The sequence below is a fragment of the Sciurus vulgaris genome, assembly GCF_902686455.1.
Source record: "Sciurus vulgaris genome assembly, chromosome: 12".
Classification (NCBI taxonomy): Eukaryota; Metazoa; Chordata; class Mammalia; order Rodentia; family Sciuridae; genus Sciurus; species Sciurus vulgaris.
The window spans coordinates 56591453-56618805 of NC_136473.1; the positions used below are offsets into that span (position 1 = coordinate 56591453).

The following is a 27353-nucleotide window of genomic DNA, read 5'->3' on the forward strand; positions in this document are numbered from 1 at the left end:
ATGCTGAGCTGAATGACAACTGGGGATAGTGATTTTTGAAAAATCAGCATTTTGCAACTGTCATAACAAAGATTCAATGAGCAAAGAATTACCCATGGATGATAAATCTGGGAAAATTTTTAAAGAGCAATTATTTGCATGATGTTAAAGTGTTTCACCACAATTTTTACTTGCAAGAGGGAGAAATACTTAATAGTGGAGAAACTATATAGCCTTACTAGATGATCAAAATTAATGTGATTGGGCTGGGTATGTAGCTCAGTGATAGAGCACTTGTCTAGCATGCATTGAGAACCTGGGTTCAAATACCAGCACCACCCAAAAAAAAAAAAAGAAGAAGAAGAAGAAGAAAGAGGAGGAAGAAAAAAGAAAATTAACACCATTAATGGAAGGTAGCTAGATGACACCTTGAGGATATATCACTCATGTAACACCCAGTTGAGAACACATATTCTGAATCTACAATGAATACATAAAGAAAATGGGGGGGGGTGTATGTAAATAAATAAATAAATATATATATATATATATATAAAATGAAATATTAGCTTTAAAGAACAATGAAATTTTGGCATTGGTGGGTAAATGGATGGAGTTAGAGAATATCACGCTAAGTGAAGTAAGACAAACCCCAAAAACCAAAGGCCAAATGTCTTCTCTGATATATGGATACTAATTCACAATAAGATGGGGGGAATCAGGAAGAGCAGAGTTACTTTATATTAGGTATATGGGAGTGAAGGGAGGGGAAAGGGTATAGGGGTAGGAATGATATTAGAGTGAAACAAACATTATTTTGTCATGTATATAAATGACTGATGTGATCCTACAATATGTATAATCAGAAAAATAGAATTATATCCATTTATGTATGATCTATCAAAATGTATAAATATATTCTACTGTAATGTACAAGAAATCAGAACAAATAAAAACATTTATTAAAAAAATATTATCCTGAATCTAACCATGAAGAAACATTACATAAATCCAAAATAGGGAACATTCTATTTAAAAAGAAAAAAAAGAAGAGGAAACTGTGCACTTCAGATAAGTAGATATTACACATGCCAAAAAACAATTGTGGGAATGTTCCATATCAAAATAGGTCAAAATGATATGACAATTCAATACAACTCCTGACCCTAGACTGGATACTATACTGAAAGGAGAAAAAAGTTAACTCATAAAATTATCAATTCACTTGACAAACTGGAATACAGATGGGAAAGTATTGTATTAATGTTAAATTTACTGAATCTGATATATATGATACATCCCTATTCTTTAGATAAAGAGGCTGAAATACTTAGGGATAAAGGGCCAAGATCTATGTAACTTATAACTTTAGAAAGAATAAAGTGTGTGTCTGTGTGTGTGTGTGTGTGTGTGTGTGTGTGTGTGTGAGAGAGAGAGAGAGAGAGAGAGAGAAACACGCAAGCAGAGTACAAGGTTAAGAGAAAGAGAAAGAAGTATGCAAATGAGGTATAATGTTAATAATCATGGTAAAGGGTATACAGATTTTTAGTAGTATTCTTATTTTTTATTATTGTATTCATAATTTCATCTTCTCTTTACAAATTCAGAATGCTTATGCAGATGAAGACAAAGGACAACCATCTGTTATTAAGCTTTTCATCACTGTGACCAAAATACCCAACAAGAACAACTTGGAGGAAGAAAAGTTTATTTGGGCTCACAGTTTCAGAGGTTCGGTCCATGGTTTGCCAACTCCATTGCTCTGGGCCCAAGATGAGGCAGAATATCATGGAGGAAGGGTATGGCATGGCAACCAGAAAACAGGCAGAGAGAGAGGAAAAGGGGCCAGAAGGAAGATGAATATTTTCAGGGCACACCCCCAGTGACCTACCTCCTCCAGGCACACCCCACCTGCCTAAAGTTACCACTCAACTAGTCCATTCAAACTAGGATGGACTGATTAGATTGTAGCTCTCATAATCCAACATTTTACCTCTGAATATTCCTACCTTGACCCAGGAGCTTTGGGGGGATATTCCATATCCAAACCATAACACCATCCAAAGACTATTTGCTCATATATAATACAGGTTTCGCATGGGTTGTTGTCATTTCATTTGAGAAGACTTTGATGAAAGCTTCGGGATACCCTGGGACAGTTTCAGAGATTCAGTCTGTAGTCAGACGGTTCCATTGCTCTGCAGCTGAGATGAGGCAGAACATCATGACAGATGGGTAAAGAAGGAAAGCTAATCTCATGACAGGAAGCAGAGAGAACTCAAATTAAGTAGAACATCTCTCCACTGAATACTAGAAAGTCATATCAGTTCATAGTTTGTATAAGGGAAGGAAAAATTGTATGTGTCACCCTAACTGGTCCCACATATCCTAGTAGGCTATGAGAAAACCAGAACCAATATTATTCACTAATTCCAACATATACAAAAGAACAAATCCCAACATCTCAAAATGATACAAAAGGTAAGTTCCTTTTCCTGAAACAGTGATTCTCAGAGTATAATCCAGGGACCCCTTGGGGATCATCTCTCAAACCCTTTCAGGAGGAGGTCCACAAGCTCAGAACTATTTTCATAATATGAAGATAGTTTTTATCTTTTTAAAGTGCATTTCATTGTGTGGATTCAGTAATTTTTTAATATCAGCTTCCAAACAAAATATATCAAAGGAAATTCACACTTGGACACAGCCCAGTAAAATGTTAACATTTCAAATGTAAAGAAACAAAACTCTTAATAATAACACAAAACCAGATTTCCTACAAAGGAACAAAAAAGTCAGACTTGCTCTACAGAAAAAAAAAATGGACCTTCAGGTGAAAAATAAATAGAAAAATAAATTCCTGACACGTTAGGCATATCCTAAATTTTTGTTAAACAAGTACATATTCTTTTGTATGCAAGTTCTCAGAAAATATGCAACCTAGTTATTTTTCTTAATGACTTTACTTGATGTTATGAAGAACACTGAAAAGTAAGTTCATACATCTAGTAAATTATAAATCAATTGAAAGAATCATTTAGAAGAATGCACAATGAAGCCAGGCTTGGTGGTGCACACCTATAATCCCAGAAGCTTAGGAGGCTGAAACAGGAGGATTGCAAGTTCAAAGCCAGCCTCAGCAACCACCAGACACTAAGCAATTCAGTGAGACCCTGTTGCTAAAAAAAACTACAAAATAGGGCTGGGGGGTGTGGCTCAATGATCAAGTGCCCCTGAGTTCAATACTGGGTACACCCTGCCCCACAAAAAAAGAATGTATCATCATCTAGTTTACAAAAGATAATTATACAACAACTATAACACATGCCAGTCGTTTGGGGAGGGATACTAAGGTCCTTCTAATACAAAATTCAGCAAAAAATATACCATGATATAAATAAAAGTGGTTAAGACATGTGGGGGAAATGCTCATTTTATTAAACCATGCCAATTTAAACATCAAGAGAATACCATTTTTACCTACTGAATTTACAAAGATTTTTAATAAAATACCATTGGCAGTGGGAATAGGAAGAAATAGATACTTCTAACATTTTGCTGATTGAGTGAAAGTAACTTGAAAAAATACTTTCTATTGTCTGACCAAATAGCTACTTTAAAATCACACTTCATGAAACTCTGTCCCCTAGTTTCTTCAAAAAAGGTAAAATAAATAGCAAAATTTTTAAAAACCTACAAGTCTAACAAGATTTAACTGCCTACTTCATTAGTGTTTAGTTCAACATAAAATTCTAGGTGGGAAATAATGTTCCTCAGAATTTTTAGGCATTTCTCTTTTGCCTTTCATCTCCAGGGTTACTGGTATGATGTTTGGCATCTTTCTGATTCCCAATTCTTCTTTATGCAACCCATTTTTTGTCACTAGAAGCTTTTAGAATTCTCTCCATATTTTCAGTTTTCATTATACTGGGCACTTACAGATTCCTTCAGTCTTCAAAGTCATGTCTTTTCCTGCTGTGAAATTTTGTTATATTAATATTTTGATAATTTCTGCTCTTCCATTTTCTTTGTTTTCTCTTTGGAACTCTCATTATACAAGTATGTCATCTTGGATCCTCTATCTCACATTTCTAATTTTTTATCTCTTTGTTCTACTTTCAGGGAGACTTCCTCAATATTACATTCAGTTTATCCGTTTTCATTTTAGTTATTACATTCTTCAATTTCCATGAGTAATATCCTGAGAATTTTTTTTTAAGAGACAGGGTCTTGATATATTGCCCAGGCTGGTTTCAAACTCCTGGGCTCAAGCAATCCTCCTGCCTCAGTCCCCCAAGTAACTGGGGCTACAGGTGCATACCACTGCACCTGGCTCAAGGATTTTATTATCTTTTTCTATTTCTTTTTTTAACAAAAAATATTATTTTTGGAGACTTTCCTCAAATACCCAGTGGTCCTGGACTAGCACCTTCGAGAGTGAGGCACTGAAAAAACCAAAAAGGCAAGGCATGTGAAGAACTTTCTAAAGTATTTCCAGAAGACATGGCTAAGTACCAAAGCATCCAGGGTGAGCCTTCACAGGATCACTGAGGATGGTTGGGCAGATGTTCAGTAGAACATTTCGCCATTGACTACTAACTGGGTAGGAACCCAGCTATTTCACTGGGAGCTCTTTACCAGCTTATATTTGCACATCTTTTTTCTTAGCTATTTAGGAAGTATTTTCCTCTCTCTTCCCTGGAGAACCTTTTTGATTCTCATTTTCTCACAACTAGACAGAAGTTTTTTGATATGTAATTCTGCAATATACTGAATGCAGAAGCAGTTCCAAGGATCCAAGTGTGTTCTATTAAGCCAGACATTAGAGAGAGATGAAAAAATGTAAAAATATACCTTTTCCACTAAATTTTCTCATTTTAGATAATAGTTTGTTCCTTTAAAATTTTTATTAAAATGTAATATACTGATTTTTTTAAATGTATTTCAAAACTTCTCAGTTTTAAGGGTTTTTGTTTTGTTTTGTTTTTTGGTTGTTGTTGCTTTTTTTTTTTTTTTTTTGAGGTGGGGTTTTACCAGGGATTGAACTCAGGGACACTCAACCACTGAGCCACATCCCCAGGTCATTTTGTATTTTATTTAGAGACAGGGTCTCACTGAGTTACTTAGTGCCTCACTTTTGCTGAGGCTTACTTTGAACTATGGATCCTCCTGCCTCAGCCTCCCAAACTGCTGGGATTACAGGTGTACATCACCGTGCCCCGCAGTTTTTATACTATAAATATCAACAGACATAACCCACATAAACAAAACCTCTTCAGCATCCTCAGTAGCATTTTTTTAATCTCTCCTATTACATTCATTTCATTATTTTTTAGAGTGCACAGGGGCAGCCTCAAATGACAGTGTATATTAAGAGCAGCTAAAACCACAGACAATAAATAGCCCACTGCTTCAATTCTCTTCCTGTGAGCTTCAGTGGCAACCTTGGAAGGAATAACAGCTCTACGGAAGATACTCAGTAGATCTCAAAAATGGTAGTACACATAGAGAAGAGAAAGCCAAGTGCAGGGGCGGGGTGGAAATGAGTATTCCAATGAGAACAAATCACTGACTGCTGCGTAACAAAAGGGTATAAAACAAAAACCAGACAGCGGTTGGTTCATCCTGAAGGTGTGTGGCCATCTGGAGAATCCAGGATCAGTTACTACTGGTAGCAAACTAGATACTCTGTACCAACAGAAGCCACAATGGCTTTAGTGAGGAGATGGCTACGCTACTGAGTTCCAGAAACCATCCTCTATACCTTTCCCACTCTGGAAAAAACACCAGGCTGTCTGGAAAAAGAGAACAACTTATTGCTATCCACCAAGCAGGTGATGCTGTTCGATTAAGAACATCCTCTGCTGTGGCATTCACAGGACCAAATGATTTCAGGTTCAGGGTTCAGCCCTACAGCTCTTTCCCAAACCTCCTTGCAGAAGAAAAGGAAGAAATAAAAGAAACAGGAATTATAACTTCCACTTAAAAAGAAAAACGGAAAGGAAGTGGGAGAGCCACGAAGCACCTACCACGGAATAGGCTGTGGCTGCGCCATGGGGTCCAGGCAGGCCAATGGCAGAGAAGTTCAACCACCTGGAGGTGCACCTGGAGAAGTTCCTGGAGAACATTCAGCAGCCTGGCATCACTGTCATTGACTTCCAGTCCAGCAGCCAGGACAAGCTCCACCAAAAGCTGAATTACTTTTTTACTGGCTTACGGGATATTGATAAGTACAGTCAACAGCTTCATGCTATTACTGTACCTCTAGAAGTTTTTGAATACATAGATCAAGGTGAAACCCCAAACTCTACACCAAAGAATGCCTCGAGAGGGCTTTAGCCAAAAGTGGGCAAGTTAAAGGCAAGATTGACACAATGAAGAAATTTAAAAGCCTGCTGATTCAAGAAGTATTTCCAGAAGATATGGCGAAGTGTCAAAGCATTCAGGGTAAGGACCATTGGCCTTCCTAAGCGTGGAAAGACCCCAAGTCCTTGATGGACCAGGACTATACCACTAGAAGGCCATAACTGTCAGCACTGACAGTGCCTTCCTGCCAATATGGACTGGCCCTGAACATGTCCCCATCCCTGCTGTCCCTGTTGTTAGAGCTCATGGGTTTCTGGGACTAGAAAAGAAAGGGAGCTGTGCCCCAGCTGTCTCTATAGCCCTTGACTAGCAGCCCCACATCCTCGGAGGTGATTCCTTTCATTCTCTCAGTGGGTAAAGGGCACAGGACGAATCCTGGAAATATTAAATGTGATCAGCAAATTAAAAGTTCAAAAAATTCTACTTGCTATTTTACTTTTTATGTACTCCTTTCTGTTCCATTCTATTATGATATCAGAAAACTAAAAAAATGGTTTTATATTTTACACTTTCAAATGTAGTACACAATGTGTAACTGCTTTCATGAATTTCAGTTAGACAAATGCATAGAATAAAGTCTGAGTATTTAGATAGCTAAAAAAAGAATAATGAAGTCATATCCAGATCCTCATCCAACACACCTTATTCTCAATTCCTCTACCTTATTTCATTTCAAAGTCTACGACTCTCAGGTAAACCATTAGCCTACCCAGGAATGTGCAAATCATGGCTTCAAGCCATCTCTCAAAGTTCTACCTATGAAATGATTTCACTACTCCTTTGACATTCAGGCTTCCCCAGGAAGGTCTCTAAGACTTGTACCTGGTACTAACATATTTCCCAAAATCAGTCATCAATCCAAGTAATGTCTTTTATTCATTATATGAGTCTGGGGAGGGCTTTCAGTGTCCATTTGGTTCTTACTACTCTATCTTGGATCAAGAAGCCAACATGAGAATTCTGCCTTTGCTGAACTATTCACCCCAATATCTAACATTCTTGGTAACTTCATTTATTCAGAAAGTTCATCTATCACCTCAGCCTCTCAGATTCTGAGATTATAAGAATGTAATTTTTTGGGATGGGGATATAGCTCAGTTGGTAGAGTGCTTGCCTTGCAAGCACAAAGCCCTGGGTTCAAATCCCCAGCACCACAAAAAAAAAAAAAAAATGTAATTTTTTTATTACTCCAGACCTCAGCCACTTTCTGCTATTCCTTAATATATCAATACATACACCACTTAAAAGCATATATGTCAAGTCAACCCATTCTGACCATTCTACCTTATCTTTGACCACAACAGGTCCTCTAATCCAAGGATTCTACCACATTTCACTATTACCCTTCTCAGGACCTCATTCCCTAATTTAGAAGCCATGATCGATGATTACATTCTCTCTTACCTACAACCTCCAATACCTAACCCCCCTTCATTCATCACACTAACCTGAAATCCTGGGTAAATCCAATTCTCAGAGCCAAGTAGTTATCCATTGGGAGAGAATATTTTAAAAGCATGACCTTCTTAAGCATTCCTTAGTTTAAATAAATGAACACCAGTTTTAAATGGACCCTCAGAACTTTCCAATGACCATATCTTTCACTAGGCAATTTACTCGTCTCTCCTAGATTATTGCAAACCTTCTACGGCCAAGTTACTTAGCAACCACTTCCCTGTTTGTCTCAAATCTTCCACCACTGCTTATGGCTTCAATGGAACCTCTTCTTACCCAAGACATGCAGCTATTTCCTCCTGCCTCTACCCCAGGCTCAGTCCTTTGACAGGACAAACTCCAACATCTTACATTAGGATAAACCCTAATGTTCCTTTATTGCCTGTTCACATTTACTCACACTGCAACTCAAATGTAGCTACCTTATTTTCTATAATTGATCTAATCTGTCTCCTTTACATGTGCTGTTCATTCAATAACTAATCTAATATTCTTCATTAAAATATACCCTAATAAAGAGGCAGGAAACTTAAAACTTGTCAAATAATGCCTCAATCTCTTCCCGTTAATATTCAGACTAAGTTAAACACCTTACCAGGACTGTTTAAATGGCTGCTTTCAGGTAAATTTTTTTCCCAAGATCTTATAAGACATCCTTGATGATACGTTATGGGGTGTCTCTAGATCCTCATTGGTCTCTCCTGCAAGGAGACAGTCAAGTCCTATGGCTGGACTGGACTCTAAGCTCTTCCACCTTCCTCATAGCACCCATACCACCTCCACAGACTCCTCTATCTAACCACTTCCTTCTATCACTGCTATGCCTCAGTGTTATCACTAACCTTCATAGCTATCCCCTCTCCAGAGCCCCAAAGTAAGAGGGCTGGGAATGTTCAGTGGTACAGCAACTGCCTAGCATGTAATTGAACCCTGAGATTAATCCCTATTGCCACCACCAAAAAAAAAAAGGAACAGAATCACCTGTTCATACTGGTAACTGTCCATTTAACAATCCCCTTGTATCCCCAGAACTTTAACCAGACAAGAAAGTTCCAAACATGTAATTCTCACAATTTGCTTTCCCTACCTGTTCCCCTTTTTTCCACAATCCACCAGGGCTGAAAAGGATGGACCTTTCACTTCCAAGCAAACCTCCTTCCTCCTGGGAGGTACTAGGTCTCAACCTCAGGTTTAATGTAATATACTCATTACTCTTCAGAAGAAACTATCAGAATTTGCCAGTGGTAGCTCTTGATATGGAAGCTATAGGCAACTTGGAACTTTGGAAAACCAAAGACAAACACAGTGACTTAAAATTCCCCAAAATATTATCCTTTCCAAAATTCAACAATTAGCCTGTAATACCAGCAGCTCAGGAGGCTGAAGCAGGAGGATCATAAATTCAAAGCAGCATCAGCAATTTAGTGAGGCCCTAAGCAACTTAGTGAGAAATTGTCTCAAAATAAAAAGGGTTGGGGTTATGGCTTGGTGGTTTAGCGCCCCTGGGTTCAATTCCTAGTACTAAAAAAATAAAATAAAATAAAATAAAAAATAAAAAATAAATAAAAATTTTAAAAATTCAATTATTAGCATCTACAATGTGCTTTATATACTAAGGATATAAAAGTTAGACTTAGGTTACTACTTCAGTGGGTAAGGAGACCTACAAACACAAAAATAACAATGAAATTTTATGTCCTACATTTACCAAATAGAAAATATACCTAACCCATTTGTCGAATGATCTTCTCTATCTCCATCAAACTAAAAATGTATATGACAGCAGGACAATATAAATGATTTCATGTCACAATGTCATTGTCAATTAGTCTTTCTCTGACTTATATACTTCATTTTCTTCTCCACTCACAACATGAAAAACCAGAAGCCATACCTTAATGAGAAAAAAGCAAGAGAAGTCATGAAGCAGGTTCAAGTTTCTCCATTATCAAAAATAAATATGCAGAACTGGGGCTGGGGAGATAGCTCAGTCGGTAGAGTGCTTGCCTTGCAAGTACAAGGCCCTGGGTTTGATCCCCAGCACCAAAAAGAAAAAAAAAAAAAAATGCAGAACTAAAGCATCAATCAAAAGAGCCCTGGGGGGGATGGAGAGTCCCAGAGCAAAGGGAAGCACGTATAACACTGTAACAATCATTTTCAGAGACGAATGAAGGAATCACAACAAATGTCTCCTTAGTTCTATTTTGGTGTGTCCCTCCCCACACCATGAAACTGTTAATTGTTACAAAGTACATAAGAGTTTTTTAAATATATTTTCTAGTTGTAGATGGACACAATGCCTTTATTTTATTTATTTTTATGCTGTGCTAAGGATCAAACCCAGTGCCTCACATGGGTTAAGCAAGCGCTCTACCACTGGGCTACAACCCATAAAGTACATAACATTTTTATTCCATTACTTATTTTATATACAAGACAATAGAAGAGCAGTTTCAGTTAGCAGAAAAATTCTATTAGACATTTATACTACCATCTAAGAGCACACTGTGTGCTAAGTGTTAGGCCTACAATAATTGAAAGATGCATTATCTGGTCTCAGGGACTTCATAATTGACAGTCAATAAAGAGACAAATTTTTACCTACAAGAGAAGCAACAAAGACACTTAATCCCAATGATGGGCATTCAAAAGTAGTGGAAAACTTGACGAAATGATGCACAAACATTTCCCCAGCAATATTTTGCTGGCGTCCTAGGTGGATGGCAGGCGTTGGCACAGTGGAGAAACAACAGAGACACCAAGTGTTCTGAGGGTGAATCTCTATATTTATTTTTCTGCCAGCCTTTTTTTACATTTTTTTCTTTAGTAATGATTGTATCATTTTGCAGTTAGTTCAAAAAAAAAAGAAAAAACCTTCAAAAGTACAACCTATGCTTCTTCCCAAAGTACACATTCCCTCTGTGTGACAGCCCAGACCAAAACAACCTTATTTCCCAGCCAGACCAAAACAACCCCGTCCCCCAGCCAAACTGAGGGCACCACGATGTGCCAACCTTCAACCTCCAGAACAAACACATCACTAGATTTTCTGAGAAATCACCCCCACAATGAACTCCAGTGTTTAACAGTGAAAAGCTTTTATTACTATTAACAAAGGGCAAAGAAATCAACTTATAGTTAATATTTATTCTATTTCATTTAATGGCAGACTACAATCTTATTTTGATTCTCAAAGAATTAGACTAAACATAGGAAAAACACAAATTATATTGACTAACCCAAATATTTTTATTATGTAAAGTATCTCTAGAATCAATTATTAAAACTAGGAAAGCACTTCTTCTCTGGGAAAACACCAAATGGCAAATGACACCAGTACAGCGGGAGGGCCCAGGGGCCCTGGAATGGGTGGCCGCAGCAGCTTCCACAGAGGCTTCGAAAGCGGTCTTGGAGGTCGGGGCTGGGGCCCAAGACAAGGAGTGGATCCCGGTCACCAAGCTGGGTTGCCTGGTCAAGGACATGAAGATCAAGTCCTTGGAGGAGTTCTACCTCTTCTCTTTGCCTATCAAGGAGTCTGAGATCATCGACTTCTTCCTGGGGCGTCACTCAAGGATGAGGTTTTGAAGATCATGCCTGTACAGAAGCAGACTTGTGCTGGTGTTTGTAGCTATCAGGGACTACAATGGTCATGTTGGATTGGGAGTAGAGTGCTCCAAGGAGGTAGCCACTGCTATCCGAGGGGCCATCATCCTGGTCAAGCTCTCCATTGTTCCTGTGCAGAAAGGCTACTGGGGGAACAAGATTGGCAAGACCCACACTGTCCCTCACAAGGTGACTGGACCTTGTGGTTCTGTGCTGGTGCGGCTCATCCCTGCCCCCAGAGGTACTAGCATTGTCTCAGCCCCTGTGCCCAAGAAGCTGCTGCTGATGGCTGGTACTGATGACTGCTATACTTCTGCTGGGGGCTGCACTGCCACCTTGGGCCATTTCGCTAAGGCCACCTTCGATGCCATCTCCAAGACATACAGCTATTTGACTCCTGATCTCTGGAAAGAAACTGTGTTCACCAAGTCTTCCTATCAGGAATTCACTGACCATCTTGTGAAAACCCACACCAGAGTCTCTGTATAGAGGACCCAGGCTCCAACTGTGGCTACAACATAGAGTTTTTACTAAAAAAATAATAAAGTGAATGAAACCTGTAAAAAAAAAAAAAAACTAGGAAAGCAACAAAGGCTAAACACCACATCCAAGCTCAGAGGATTTGCCTCTTTATCCATCTATATTTAGAAATTATTATACTAAAGTAGTCACAGGCTCCTTTTAACTCGAGCATAGTTACAATTGTTTATTTTCATATATTTTATCTATGTATTACTACTAAATTTTTATTGTGTACTATTTTGTCCCAATACAGTAAAAACTTCCCAATGTTTTTCCAATAAGTTTCTAATGATATATCGATTATTAATATTAAAAAGCAACTACACATGGAAACATGCCACATCCTATGGCCCCCAAGAGGGAGAATGATCTTTCAACAGAACCGTGTCAAGTGTTGAGTCCTCTACTCCAACAGAACCGTGTCAAGTGTCGGAGTGGTAGGAAATAGATGCAGCATATTTTCAGGCTGCACTGACTACCAAGTAGGCACCTGAGAACACTACAACCACCGAAATGGAAGTGTTCAATGAAGTGCCCACTATAACACAAGTGAACTATGGTATAGATGGTTGCCAGGTTGGATGGATGGACAGACAGATAGATAGATATCCTGGCAACCCAAAATAAGCAAAAAATATTTTTTGTGTAAATAACTAATAAGCAACTATCTGTTAGTAAGCACAAAGAATCCATCTATTCAGTCTGTTTTGTTTGGATTCTTGGCATTAATCTTCATCCCTTTGTCTATGTTTACACTTGTTGATTTCCCAACTAGATGAATATTCATGGAAAGTAGAGCCTGCCTCCCATCTTAAAACCAAAAAGATAAAATACTCACCTTCTCAAATTCCCTTGCAGCTAACCTAAACTCAGCCAATCCAAAAGAACAACAGAGGACTTTGAATCAGAAGTTAATATCACAAAGAAGAATGACTGAAAGAGCAACTCTATAGTAACAATCAGTATTCCAAAAAGCAGCAGCAAGGTTCAGTTTCCATGATATTGGTGATACATGCTGCAGAATCATTTTTACCAGGCAACAGAAGTGATATATTCCCAGACTCCAACCCAACTACTCCTATGCTGCAATTCTGACATAGTTCCTACCCACTTCAGAGCCAGGTTTCTCCAGATCATAAAGTAATGCTTAAAACTTTCCAATACCCTTTGAAGAAATTTCTTTTTTGCTTAAATCACCACAGTTATTGCAAGAAAAATGAGTGACAGGTAGCAGAAATGGCAAAGAATGACAAGTTCGGTTCCGATATTTCAGTTACTCATTTGTCACCATTTCATCATTCCAAAACTTTTCTGTTCCAAGAACTAAACTGTGTCTTCTCCATCAGTTAAACAGTAAGTGCTCTGCTTTAAACTATATTCAAATTCAGTATACACTCCAAAGGATGCAATAGGTTAAAACAGTCCTACCTTCTTTAATTTGCTTGAATAAGAATCAGAAATGTATGACTTTAAATGCTGAGGACTCCCATAAAAAGTCAAGTCTTAAAAGAATGAATTACTTTCAAGCCCGCAGTTTATAAAAACTTCAAGGTGCTCTCTCCTTAACAGATTTGTGTCTGTGTTGTCATCATTACTTCAGAAGACAACAGATACAATTATTTGGTAACTAAAATGCAACTCAAATATTCCTAAATTATGAACCAAATAAGAACATAATAAGATTAATGGTAAAGCTACTGATTACCTTCCTGCCTCCATTCATCCCAATTCCAGTCTGATAATCTGCAAAAGAAGCCAGGTTCAAAATCATCTGACCATATCAAACAGAGTTCTTCTCCCTTGTGCATGGTAGAAGCTTAATAATATTTAACTGACTGCAGTTCCTATGACTAAATGTATAGTATATTTATTTCCATAAATTAATTTCTCATAGCACTTGAAACCAGCACAGTGCTTCCAGGCTTGCAAAACACTACATGAATTCTCACAACTAGATAGCTGCTTAAGAGTTAGACTTGCCTGCACTGTCACTAATTGGCAAAGCACACTGTAGAATCTCAGTAACAGGCTACCACAATACTTCACTTGCAGTCCTTTTTCAGTCCTTCTGATACACTGTAACTCTTATCACTTGACCTGCCCCCTAAGGATTCTTAAGGATATCCCATTCATCTTTATATCCCCGAGCCACACAAAATCTAGACCATAAGAGTGCACCATAAACACTTAAAATTCTTCTGCCTTCTCCAAGCCTAGTTCTTTGCAGGCGGGGCCTCAACTCTGAGACTGCTTTATACACAGCCCTGCTCCTTCACACCCACCCCGGACACTTAAGATTTCCATAGCCGCCCTAAAGAAGCTTGTCGCACACGACAGAGACTTTTTTTGTTCCCCAGCAAAATTACGCACAGTCAACGTTTCCCCTGAAGTCTGCAACACTGGCTCCCCCAATTCTTACTGCAACCCTGAGGTGGAAAGAGTAGCCTGGATAACCGGTCCTGCTTCGTTCGCCCTGCAGAGAGGCAGAGGCTGGAATCCCTCAATCTGCTCCGCTGGAGCGCAAGGGGTCGTCCCGGCGGGGCCTGTCAGAGGGGATCTGCCCGCAGGAACACGCGTGGGGCCCCGTGATCTCCACAGAACCGCCGAGCTCGTGTACAGCTGGGAGCAGGCGGAGTCCTCCGAGAACTAGTCCGCCCCACGTTCCCACCACTCTGGACCCTGCACCGCTCGGGACTCAGGTGAGCAAGGCGCTCCATACGTACCCAAGGAGGCAGCGGTCGCAGACGACGCCACGACTCCCCTTGCACACTGTGTACGCCAAGGGATCCGAGCGGAAGAGCAGTTCCCCGGGTCGTAACGGGGCCACAGCGCGCAGCCCGTTTCCCCTGTCCGCGGTCGTGAACTTTTCCATCTTCAGCGGCTCCATCCTTCCGCAGTACTTGCACCTCTGCCGTCTACCGAATCCCGCAGCTGGCTTCTCGCGGGCTGCCGGAACCCGCGCGCAGGCGCCCTGCGCACACGTACGCCCGAGGGGCGGGGCGGCCGCGGCGGACCTCCGAGCATGCCCAGACGGGGTCCTGCGGGAGCGGCTGCGCAGGGCTTTCCTACGGTTTTCCCGGCCTGCGGCTGCAGACGGCTCTGCCAAGGGAGGGAGCTTTCTTTCCTTCCAGCAATTTATGATAATTTTAATGCAGACGGAAAAGTTAAAAGAACAGTGCGGTGAACACCTGTATACCCTCCACGTGGATCAAACAATTCTTGTTGCCATTTCTGGTCGCTCACTTTACCCATCTATGTGTATTTGCTTGCATTGTTAAAACCATTTCAAAGTTGTTGTGTTGAACCTTTGGAAACAAAGTTACAGACATTATAAGAGTTCATAACTAATACGTTTCATCATAACATTTCATAGATATTTTAATATTCATTTTCACCGAATAAGAATATCTTGTGCTGGGGTGTAGCTTAGTGTAGAGCTCTTGCTTAGCATGTACAAAGGCCCTGGGTTCAATTCCCAGCACCGCAAAATAATAAATAAAGGATCGGGGCGGCGATGTCCTATAAAACTACAATGTCGTTATTACACCTAAGAAAATTATACCAGAAAACAAAAAATACACTGACTTAAAGAATGCGGTGTCTTTAACAAGACTCCAATGAAAGATCATTTTTTTCCCCCTGATATTGAATCCCTAAGGGTAGAAGTTAGGAACCTTGTAAAATGTTGTTTTCAGTATTTGATTTTTGTATTTCATGTAGTCATTTGACTTGTTTCTGTATTTCCCATAGTGCAGTATACTGCAGGCTAAGTTTAATGCTAGAATCTAGAGACCTCATTTGATTCAAGTGAAATATTTTTTTTGCAAAAAAAAAAAAAAATACTGTGAATGATAGTATTCAATTCATATTGCTTCACTTCATGTCAGAAGGTGCATAATATCAGGTTGTCCCACTTTTAATAAAATTAATTTTGAAGCCGGGTGTGGTGGTCCGTATCTGTAATCCCAGCGACTGGGGAGACTGAGGCAGGAGGATTGAAAATTCAAAGCCAGCTTCGGCAAAACTAGATGCTAAGCAATTCAGTGAAACCCTGTCTCTAAATAATATACAAAATAATGCTGGAGATGTGGCTCAATGATGGAGCGCCCCTGAGTTCAATCCCCCGTAGGTCTCCCCCCACCAAAAAAAAAAAAAAAGTTTGATCAGTTGGTTAAAGTGATGGCTGCTAGGGCTAGGGTTGTGGTTCAGTGGTAGTGTACTCACCTAGCACTCGTGAGGCACTGGGTTTGATCCAAAGCATTCCTCCACCCCTCATCCCTAAAAGTCACATTAAAAAAAAAGAGTGAAATAAAGTTATGGTGTCTAACTACAACTAATATATATATATATATATATTTATTTATTTATTTATTTAAAAAGTGGCTGCTAGATTTCTTCTTTATAAACATTTTACAATATAGTAATATTGTAATAATGTTAGTATTAATATTACAGTAATATTAGTAAGTAAAACTGTGGGTGATATTCAGGTACTATGAAACTAGTTTTATTCCTGCAAACTGGAGAGAGAGACTTTTGAGACTTACTGGAATAGTTCAAAAGTGGTTTTCAACTACTAAAACAACAGTGGACCTGGATTCCAAAAACATGGATTTTAGTCCCAGCTCCACCATGTAATCTCAAGTAACTTTTTTTTTTTTTATTGCAAACAAATGGGATACATGTTGTTTCTCTGTTTGTACATGGCGTAAAGGCATACCATTTGTGTAATCATAAATTTACATAGGGTAATGTTGTTTGATTCATTGTTATTTTTTCCCTTCCCCCCACCCCTTTTCCCTCTATACAGTCCTTCCTTCCTCCATTCTTGCCCCCCTCCCTAACCCTAACTCTAACCTAACACTAACCCCTCCCTCCCTCCATTATGTTTCTTCATCCACTTCTTAGCGATATCATTCGACCATTGGTTTTTTGAGATTGGCTTATCTCACTTACCATGATATTCTCCAATTTCATCCATTTGCCTGCAAATGCCATAATTTTATCATTCTTTATGGCTGAGCAATATTCCATTGTATATATATACCACAGTTTCTTTATCCATTCATCAGTTGAAGGACATCTAGGTTGGTTCCACAATCTGGCGATTGTGAATTGAGCAGCTATGAACATTGATGTGGCTGTATCTCTGTAGTATGCTGATTTTAAGTCCTTTGGGTATAGGCCAAGGAGTGGGATAGCTGGGTCAACTGGTGATTCCATTGCAAGTTTTCTGAGGAATCTCCACACTGCTTTCCAGAGTGGCTGCACTAATTTGCAGCCCCACCAGCAATGTATGAGTGTACCTTTCTCCCCACATCCTCGCCAAAGCCTCTTGTTGCTTGTGTTCTTGACAATCGCCATTCTAATTGGGGTGAGATGGAATCTTAGGGTGGTTTTGATTTGCATTTCTCTTATTACTAGAGATGTTGAACATTTTTCCATATGTTTGTTGATTGCTTGTAGATCTTCTTCTGTGAAGTGTCTATTCATTTCCTTAGCCCATTTGTCGACTGGATTATTTGCATTCTTGGTGTAGAGTTTTTTGAGTTCTTTATAGATTCTGAAGATTAGGGCTCTATCTGAAGTATGATTGGCAAAGATTTTCTCCCACTCTGTAGGCTCTTTCTTCGCATTGCTGATAGTTTCCTTTGCTGAGAGAAAGCTTTTTAGTTTGAATCTATCCCAGTTATTGATTCTTGCTTTTATTTCTTGTGCTATGGGAGTCCTGTTGAGGAAGTCTGGTCCTAAGCCGACATGTTGAAGATCTGGACCGACTTTTTCTTCTATAATTTGAAGGGTCTCTGGTCTGATTCCAAGGTCCTTAATCCATTTTGAGTTTAGTTTCCTGCATGGTGAGAGATATGTGTTTAGTTTCATTCTGTTGCATATGGATTTCCAATTCTCCCAGCACCATTTGTTGAAGAGGCTATCTTTTCTCCATTGCATATTTTTGGCCCCTTTGTCTAGTATGAGAAAATTGTATTTATTTGGGTTTGTGTCCGTGTCCTCTATTCTGTACCATTGATCTACCTTTCTATTTTGGTACCAATACCATGCCGTTTTTGTTACTATTGCTTTGTAGTAGAGTTGAAGATCTGGTATTGCAATACCCCCTGTTTCACTCTTCCTGCTAAGGATTGCTTTAGCTATTATGGGTTTCTTATTCTTCCAGATGAATTTCATAATTGCTTGCTCTATTTCTGTAAGGTACGTCATTGGAATTTTAATTGGGATTGCATTTAATCTGTATAGCACTTTAGGTAGTATGGTCATTTTGACAATATTAATTCTGCCTGTCCAGAACATGGGAGATCTTTCCATCTTCTAAGCTTTTCTTTAATTTCTTTCTTTAGTGTTGTATAGTTCTCATTGTAGAGGTCTTTCACCTCTTTTGTGAGATTGATTCCCAAGTATTTTATTTTTTTCGAGGCTATTGTGAATGGGGTAGTTTTCCTGATTATTCTTTCCAAAGATTCATCACTTATGTATAAAAATGCATTAGATTTATGTGCATTGATCTTATATCCCGCTACTTTACTGAATTCACTTATGAGTTCTAAAAGTTTTCTGGTGGAATTTCCTGGTTCCTCTAAGTATATAATCATATCATCAGCAAATAGGGATACTTTGAGTTCTTTTCCTATTCGTATCCCTTTAATTTCTTTGGTCTGTCTAATTGCTCTGGCTAGAGTTTCAAGGAAGATATTGAACAGAAGTGGTGAAAGAGGGCATCCCTGCCTTGTTCCAGTTTTTAGGGGGAATGCTTTCAGTTTTTCACCATTTAAAATGATATTAGCCATGGGCTTAGCATAGATGGCCTTTATGCTAAGGAATGTTCCCACTATCCCTATTTTTTCTAGCGTTTTGAGCATGAAGGGGGGCTATATTTTTTCAAATGCTTTTTCTGCATTTATTGAAATAATCATGTGATTCTTGACTTTAAGTCTATTGATATGGTGAATTACATTTATTGATTTCCTGATGTTGAACCAACCTTGCATCCCTGGGATGAAACCCACTTGATCATGGTGCACTATCTTTTTAATATATTTTTGTATGCGATTTGCTAAAATTTTGTTGAGAATTTTTGCATCGATGTTCATTAAGGATATTGGTCTGAAATTTTCTTTCCTTGATGTGTCTCTGTCTGGTTTAGGTATCAGGGTGATATTGGCTTCATAGAATGAGGTTGGGAGGGTTCCCTCCTCTTCTATTTTATGGAATACTTTGAGAAGTATTGGAGTGAGCTCTTCTTTTAAGGTTTTGTAGAACTCGGCTGAGAACCCATCTGGTCCCGAACTTTTCTTTGTTGGTAGGCTTTTGATGACCTCTTCTACTTCATTACTTGAAATTGTTCTATTTAAATTGTTTATGTCCTCCTCGTTCAGTTTAGGCAATTCATATGTCTCTAGAAACCTGTTGATGTCTTCAAAATTTCCTATTTTGTTGGAGTATAGATTTTCAAAATAGCTTCTAATTATGTTTTGTATTTCAATCGTGTCTGTTGTGATATTTCCTTGTTCATTCCGAATTTTAGTGATTTGGGTTTTCTCTCATCTTCTCTTTGTTAGTGTGGTTAAAGGTTTATCAATTGTGTTTATTTTTTCAAAGAACCAACTATTTATTTTGTCAATTTTTTGTATTGTTTCTTTTGTTTCAATTTTGTTGATTTCAGCTCTGAGTTTAACTATTTCCTGTCTTCTACTACTTTTGGTGCTGGTCTGTTCTTTTTCTAGGGCTTTGAGCCTTAGTGTTAGGTCGTTTATTTGTTGAGTTTTACTTCTTTATTAAATGCGCTCCATGAAATAAATTTCCCTCTAAGTACTGCTTTTATAGTGTCCCAGAGATTTTGATATGATGTTTCTTTGTTCTCATTTACCTCAAGAATTTTTTAATTTCCTTCCTAATATCTTCTGTTATCCATTCATCATATAATATCATATTGTTTAATCTCCAGGTGTTGGAATAGTTTCTGTTTTTTACTCTTTCATTTATTTCTAACTTCAATCCATTATGATCTGATAGAATACAAGGTAGTGTCTCTATCTTCTTGTATTTGCTAACATTAGCTTTGTGGCATAATATATGGTCTATTTTAGAGAAGGATCCATGTGCTGCTGAGAAGAAAGTGTATTCGCTCTTGGTTGGATGGTATATTCTATAAATGTCCGTTAAGTCTAAATTATTGATTGTGTTATTGAGATCTATGGTGTCTTTGTTCAATTTTTATTTGGAAGATCTGTCCAGTGGTGAGAGAGGTGTGTTAAAATCACCTAGTATTATTGTGTTATGGTCTATTTGGTTTCTGAAATTGAGAAGGATTTGTTTGACATACATGGATGAGCCACTGTTTGGGGCATAGATGTTTATGATTGTTATATCTTGTTGATTTATGCTTCCCTTAAGCAGTATGAAATGTCCTTCTTTATCCCTTCTGACTAACTTTGGCTTGAAGTCCACATTATCTGAAATGAGGATGGATACTCCAGCTTTTTTGCTGAGTCCATGTGCATGGTATGTTTTTCCCCATCCTTTCACCTTTAGTCTATGGGTATCTTTTTCTATGAGGTGAATCTCTTGCAGGCAACATATTGTTGGATCTTTCTTTTTAATCCAATCTGCCAGTCTATGTCTTTTGATTGATGAATTCAGGCCATTAACATTCAGGGTTATTATTGAGATATGATTTGGTTTCCCAGTCATTTGGTTCATTTTTTAAATTTTATTTATTTATTTATTTGACACGACTTGGTTCCTCCTTTCTTTGACAATTCCTTTAGGATAATTCCCTTTGCTGATTTGCTTCTTTGTCTTTCATCTCTTCCTCATAGAATATTTTGCTGAGAATGTTCCTTAATGCTGGCTTTCTTTTTGTAAATTCTTTTAGCTTTTGTTTGTCATGGAAGGATTTTATTTCATTGTCAAATTCGAAGGTAAGTTTTGCTGGGTATAAGATTCTTGGTTGGCATCCATTTTCTTTCAGAGCTTGAAAAATGTTGTTCCAGGCCCTTCTAGCTTTTAGGGTCTGGATTGAAAAATCTGCTGATATCTGTATTGGTTTCCCCCTGAATGTAATTTGGTTCTTTTCTCTCACAGCCTTTAAAATTCTGTCTTTATTTTGTATGTTAGGTATTTTCATTATAATGTGCCTTGGTGTGGATCTGTTTAATTTTGTGTATTTGGAGTCCTATAAGTCTCTTGAACTTGATTTTCCATTTCATTCTTCAGATTTGGGAAATTTTCTGATATTATTTCATTGAATAGATTGTTCATTCCTTTGGTTTGTTTCTCTAAGCCTTCCTCAATCCCAATAATTCTTAAATTTGGCCTTTTCATGATATCCCATAGTTCTTGTAGATTCTGTTCATGATTTCTTACCATCTTCTCTGTTTGTTCAACTTGGTTTTCAAGATTAAATATTTCGTCTTCAATGTCTGAGGTTCTGTCTTCCAGGTGTTCTATCCTATTGGATATGCTTTCTATGGAGTTCTTAATTTGGTTTATTGTTTCCTTCATTTCAAGGATTTCTGTTTGGTTTTTTTTCAATATCTCTAACTCTTTATTGAAATGATCTTTTCTTCCTGTATTTGCTCTTTTAACTGTCGATTGGTGCGATCATTCAATGCCTGCATTTGCTCTTTCATCTCATCATTCAGTGCCTGCATTTGCTCTTTCATCTCATCGTTTGCTTCCCTGATCATTTTAATTATGTACATTCTGAACTCCTTTTCTGTCATTTCTTCTGCCATGCTGTCATTGGGTTTTATTTATGTAACATCTAGATTTGTTTGGGGCATTTTCTTCCCTTTTCTCGTATTGTTCAGGTATCAGTGGACTGCTGAGATATTGCAGATTTCCTCTATTGACTTATAATGTCCCTGAAGATTTCTAGTATATCCCCTCTTAGCCTTCAGTAGGCTGAAGTCTTAGAGGAAGTTGATAGCGCGGTGCTCCACAAGGAAGGTGCCTCTCTAGGGGTGGTGGCCTTCAGGTGGGGTATATTCCCTGCTAGTGGGCAGAGGTGCCTCCACTTGTTGACCAACGGTCATCCAAAGGGGAACTAGGCTGCGGGCTGAGGCAAGGCCTGTTTGGGCCTGTGTCTCTGATTTTACCATCCTTGTTGTAAATCCTCACCCGTCAGGGAAGACTCACCTGGTGGGGAGATCTCGCTGGTCAGTTCCCCTCCTAGAGGTTCCCCTCAATCTACAGCTACCGCCTGGGCTGGGCTGCCTTCCTCTGCAACATTCCCAAGGGCCCAGACCTACCTCCTGGGCCTGGGAACCTCACCCTTCGCAGATGAGTCTCCTTAGGCTTCCTCTCCTCAGAGAATCTGCCCGCAGTCCTGGAACCTTTGCTCTGCCCCTAAGCGTGTCTCTATGCGGCTCTTCCACCAAGAAGTCTCCTAGGTCCTGGGACCCAGCTCTGCACCTAATCACCTGGCTATGAGGCCCCTCTCTGAGCAGCCACCTTGAGCCCCGTACAATCGCTGCGAGTCCCAGAGACCCGCCGCATGCCTCTTCCTCCAGACAGCCACCCGGTGTTCCGGTGTGGTCACCAGGAGTCCAAGCAACTCACTGTGCACCTACTCCTCCTGCCAACCGTCCGTAGCCCGGGGCAGTCACTCCGAGTCCAAGTGACCTGCCCCGTTCCTCCTCCTCCTCCAGGTAGCCCCCCGGGTGTTCAGGAGCGGTCACTCTGAGTCTCTCTGAGTCGCTCTGAGTCCACGTGACCCCTTGCACGCCTCCTCTGGGCAGCTGCCCGGAGCTGTGGTGCGGCCACTCGATCCCAAGCGACCCACCGCGCTCCTCCTGCAGGCAGCCCCCCGGTGTTCAGGAGCAGTCGCTTTGAGTCCAAACAACTCACCACTTGCCTCCTCCTCTGAGCAGCCACCTGGAGCTCCAATGCAGTCACTGAGAGTCCAAGCGACCCGCTGCACTCCTCCTCCTCCTCCTCCTCCTCCTCCTCCGGGCAAGCCCCAGCGTTCAGGAATGGTTGCTCTGAGTCCAAACAGCTCGCCGTGCAGCTCCTCCTCTGGCAACCGCCTGTAGCTCTGGTGCAGCTGCTCCCAGTCCAAGCGCCTCGCCACGCTGCTCCTCCTCCTCCTCCTCCTCCTCCTCTGGGCAGGCCCCGGTGTTCAGGAGTGGTCGCTCGGAGTCCAAACAGCTCTCCTTGCAGCCCCTCCTCTGGGCCGCTGCCCGGAGCCCCAGTGGTTGCTCCGAGTCCCAGCGCTGTGCTGAGCGGCCTCCTCTACGACGCTCCCAGTTGTCCGCGTTCACTGCTCCAGCGGGGGGAGGGGTGTCTCACTGGGCAGCTCTACTTCACAAAGTTCCCTGCGTTCCAGGACTATTGCCCCATCCGGGACGCCTCCCCAACGGGAGAGACTCACCCGGCTGCTTTGAGTTGGTCCCAAGTCTCTCAGTATCTCCTCTTTTGAATCCTGAGTCCTGGAGCAACATGAAATGCAGCCACCCTTGAGTCCGCCATCTTGAAACCCTCCCTCAAGTAACTTCTAAGGCTGTTTATTATCTATACAATGAAGATGATAATACCTTAAAGAGTGATGAGGATTAATCTTTTGAAAGAATTTGAAAAATCTTTAAAGCACCATAAAATGTAAAAAATCATTAGACTGAGTTAAGACTTAAAAGTTTATAATATATAATGCCTGCATACCGAATGCTACCAGAGCTACCAGGATAATTATCTCATACTAGTGGTTAGTGTTAAGCATGATACATAGAAGAAATCAAAAGATTGTTTACTGAACTAAATAGCATATCATAAGGAGTTCCCAAGAACCAGGTCCCCAGTTACTAAGGACTGTGAGACAGAGTTCTTAGGGAAAAAATGTTAGATGGAATGTTCTAGTCTTGCCAGTTCCAAGAAGTGATTCCGGATATCCAGATATGACCTATTCTCCCTAGTGTATGTCTTATTCCTCCATCCCTCATCCCTAAAAGTCAACTGTCCTGAAGCTTTAGAGGAGTGTCCCCCTCATTCAGTCTTTCTCCTAGCCTGTTCTCTGCTTCATTTCCTATTGTCTAAAGCTTAGATGTAGGGCTGATGATGAGCCATCTTCCACTATGAAGAAAAAAGCAATATCACAGAAAATGGTGCAACAGGAAAGCACCCTACACTCTGGACTGTTCACCTTGTTGGACTGTTACATGACAGAGACAGCTTGTTAAGTCACTTTTTTTCAGTCTGTGTTAAAGAAGCTATACCGATATTGTCATTTCCCAGTCTTCTTTGCAGTAAAGATGCAGGCACAAGACCCAGGATTTGCCCATCTAACCCACCCACTGCAGAGTTGTGAGGGCTGAAGGAGCTCCAGCAATTCTGGTTGTTAGCAGTGTCAGCAGCATGCCCTCACTGGACCAGTTCTGCGGCTTAAATTCAGTGGATATATAGACCTCATGATCCCATACCTACTTCTCTAGCCTTCCTGGCAATTATGTGTGCAAAAATCCCAACCTTCTAGTAACTTCTATCTTAAATCAGTCATAGAATTTATTATTTATTTATTCGTTTGTTTGCAAGACAAATACAAAACCATATCAGTCTTCGCCCTCTCACAATGCCCAACTGTGCTAACCTTCTTTCAGTTCCTGAAGAGTGCCACAGTCTTTCCCACCTCAGGGCCTTCCCAGGCATAAAACACACTTGCACGTGAGTATGCACACCCATGTACATCCCATCTCATGGTTAATTCCTTCCACTTCAGTTCATAATAAGCTTAGACCCTACTAATTGTCCTATTTAAAAGGACCTTCCTGGGCTAGGATTATGACTCAATGGTAGAGCACTTGCCCAGCACTAGAGCACTTGTTTAGCCCATGTGAGGCACTGGGTTCAATTCTCAGCACCACATAAAAATAAATAAATAAAATAAAGGTATCTACAACTAAAAAACCAACCAAACAAAAAAGAACCTTCCCAGAACACTCCATCCACGCTAGGTTCCAAGTGCCATTTTGTTGCAAAACAATATTTTGTCTTTATAATTCATAATGATTTGCAGTTATTTCTTATTGTTGCCATTATTTCAGTCATTTAGTATATGTCTTACCCATTAGCTATACATTGATGTCAATGGCTTATTGCTGTATCCAGAACTAGCACAGTGCCTGAGGGCTTATAGTAGGTACTCAATGAATATTTGAGTGAATATAACTGTAAAGGTATTTTGTTTAATATTCTGAAATGTTAAGTGTTTTGTTTAATATTCTGAGACCTAAGTATACCAAATAGCCCTACAAAGAGTAGAGATATTTAATCTATGGTATTTTGCTTCATATTAATTTTTATAAACATTGTTTAGTCAAAAAGGATTTATTTTTCTAAAATCATGTAGGTATCATACTCTTAATATTGTATTAATTCTCAGTCTGTTTCCCTGTTTATGGTTACTTGTTTCTGTACATGACTTTAACAGCTTTCACACTCAATTATTATAGTAATTTTCACTGAAATAATGAATGTATATTTATGAATATTTATAATATAATAGTCATATATATGAATTATATTATAGTATAATATTCATATATAATACTTATATATGAATGTATATTTAATAATGAGTATTTATATATTTCAACTGACAGTACTTCAACATAGAAAACATATAAAGATACTTTTCATCTCAAGTTGACTCTAGAATTGTTACCTAAACTGGAAACTGAGTATGTGGATATTAACAATAAATCCTAAAACATCCTTGTCTGTGTAAATAGTTACATTTAATAGATGTAATTATACCCATGAATTCACATAATCATTAATCACAAGCAAGTTTTGGGATTCCAAGGACAAAACTGAATAGTGTATTTTGGTCAAGTATGGAGGTAAAAGCTGAATTTTGCAACATTCCTACTTAATGCCAGTTCTGAATATACAACTTTTTGGGGGGTGGGTAGCAAGGCTTGAACCAAGGGTGCTTAACCACTGAGCCACATCCCCAGCCCTTTTTATTTATTTATTTATTTTTAATTTTGAAACAGGTTCTCACTAAGTTGCTTAGAGTCTTGCTAAATTGCTGAGGCTGGCTTTCAACTTGCAATCCTCCTGCCTCAGCCTTCCAAGTCACTGGGATTACAGGCATGTGCCACCACTCCCAGCCCAAATATACAACTTTTAAGGTAGGAAAGATATCTAAAGAAAAGTAAATCCCTTTCACATCACTGTCAGCTAGTGATCTGGTTCTCTAGAGCACTGTTACCAATTTTTTTTCTTTTGGTACTGGGAGTTAAACCCAGGACTTCATGCATATTAAGTTTTTCTGAACTCAATAATAATATCCACAAAATTTTAATCAACCATGTTATAAAAATTATCTCTTCTTTCTATGGAAACTGATAGAATAAAATTACTGTTTTATAAAGAGGCAATCACAAATATACAGCTAAATGTGTAACAGAGCTCAATCACTATTGATAATAATGTTATTTTTCTAGCCTGTTGTGGTGGCACCTACCTATAATCCCAGCTACTCAGGAGACTGAGGCAGGAGAATCACCAGTTTTAGGGCATCCTGGTCTCTAAACAAAATTTTTAAAAAAGGGCTAGGAGTATAGCTCAGTGGTAGAACTTCTGGGTTAAATCCCTAGTATCATAAAAAATAAAAGATATTTTTCTGAATTTTAGTGATGTTTGTAGTATTTGTCAGCTTTTAAAATCTTGTAATTTTTGTGATTATTTTATTCTAAATACTTTCTTTTGTACAATATTTACTTTTATACTTTGTACTCATTGATTTGTGTGTATATGCATGTGTGTTCTAGAGCCCAGAGTCTTGCCTATTCTAAGTATGCTCTCTATCACTGAGCTACACCCCTACCCCCATATCCTTTTTCTTTTCTTTCTTTACTTTTTTTTTTTTTTTTTTTTTTTTTGGTTTGGAGATTGAACTAGGGGCCCTTTATCATGGAGCCATATCCCCAGCCCTTTTTATTTTTTGAGACAGGATCTCAGTAAGTTTCTAGGCCTTTCCTAAATTGCTGAGGCTGGCCTTGAATTTGCAATCCTCCTGCCTCAGCCTCCTTAACTGCAAGGATTACAGGCATGGGCCATTGTACAAGGTTCTTTTATTTTTCTTTTGAGACAGGGTTTCACTATGCTGGGAAGGCTGGTCTTAAACTTGCAGTCCTCCTTCCTTAGACTCCTGAGATGCTGGGCATGGAGCTCCACATTATTCAAAATAATGGAAATTAAGCACTTGAACAGATACTTGTAAACCAATGTCCACAGCAGTATTATTCACAGTAATCAAAAACAGAAACAACCCAAGAGAACTAGGAATGTTAAGAGAGGCTCATACTATTTGGACCAGAAGTCTCTACAAAATAGATAAGGAAATCCTGGATAGGACCCTGAAACGGACCATCTTTAAGTCCTGGAAAATGTTTAATGTTTGTAATGAAAAC

General features: G+C 39.3%; 1 protein-coding gene and 2 pseudogenes across 3 annotated transcripts in view; 2 read left to right on the plus strand and 1 right to left on the minus strand.

Moving 5' to 3' along the window:
* Positions 1 to 14893, minus strand: part of SMYD3 (SET and MYND domain containing 3) — a 751918-nt gene extending 737025 nt beyond the window's left edge. The window contains exon 1 of the mRNA XM_079106633.1: positions 14649 to 14893. Within this exon, the coding sequence (XP_078962759.1) occupies positions 14649 to 14812 (164 nt within the window). The 5' untranslated portion in view covers positions 14813 to 14893. The remainder of the gene's footprint in view (positions 1 to 14648) is intronic.
* On the plus strand, positions 963 to 7415 carry LOC306641508 (mediator of RNA polymerase II transcription subunit 10-like; annotated as a pseudogene). Its single transcript, XR_013766841.1, has 2 exons — positions 963 to 4972; positions 5017 to 7415. The product of XR_013766841.1 is annotated as a mediator of RNA polymerase II transcription subunit 10-like (transcript).
* LOC306641503 (small ribosomal subunit protein uS5-like) lies at positions 9882 to 11968 on the plus strand (annotated as a pseudogene). The gene has a single exon. The product of its transcript is annotated as a small ribosomal subunit protein uS5-like (transcript).
* Positions 14894 to 27353: the final 12460 nt, after the last annotated feature.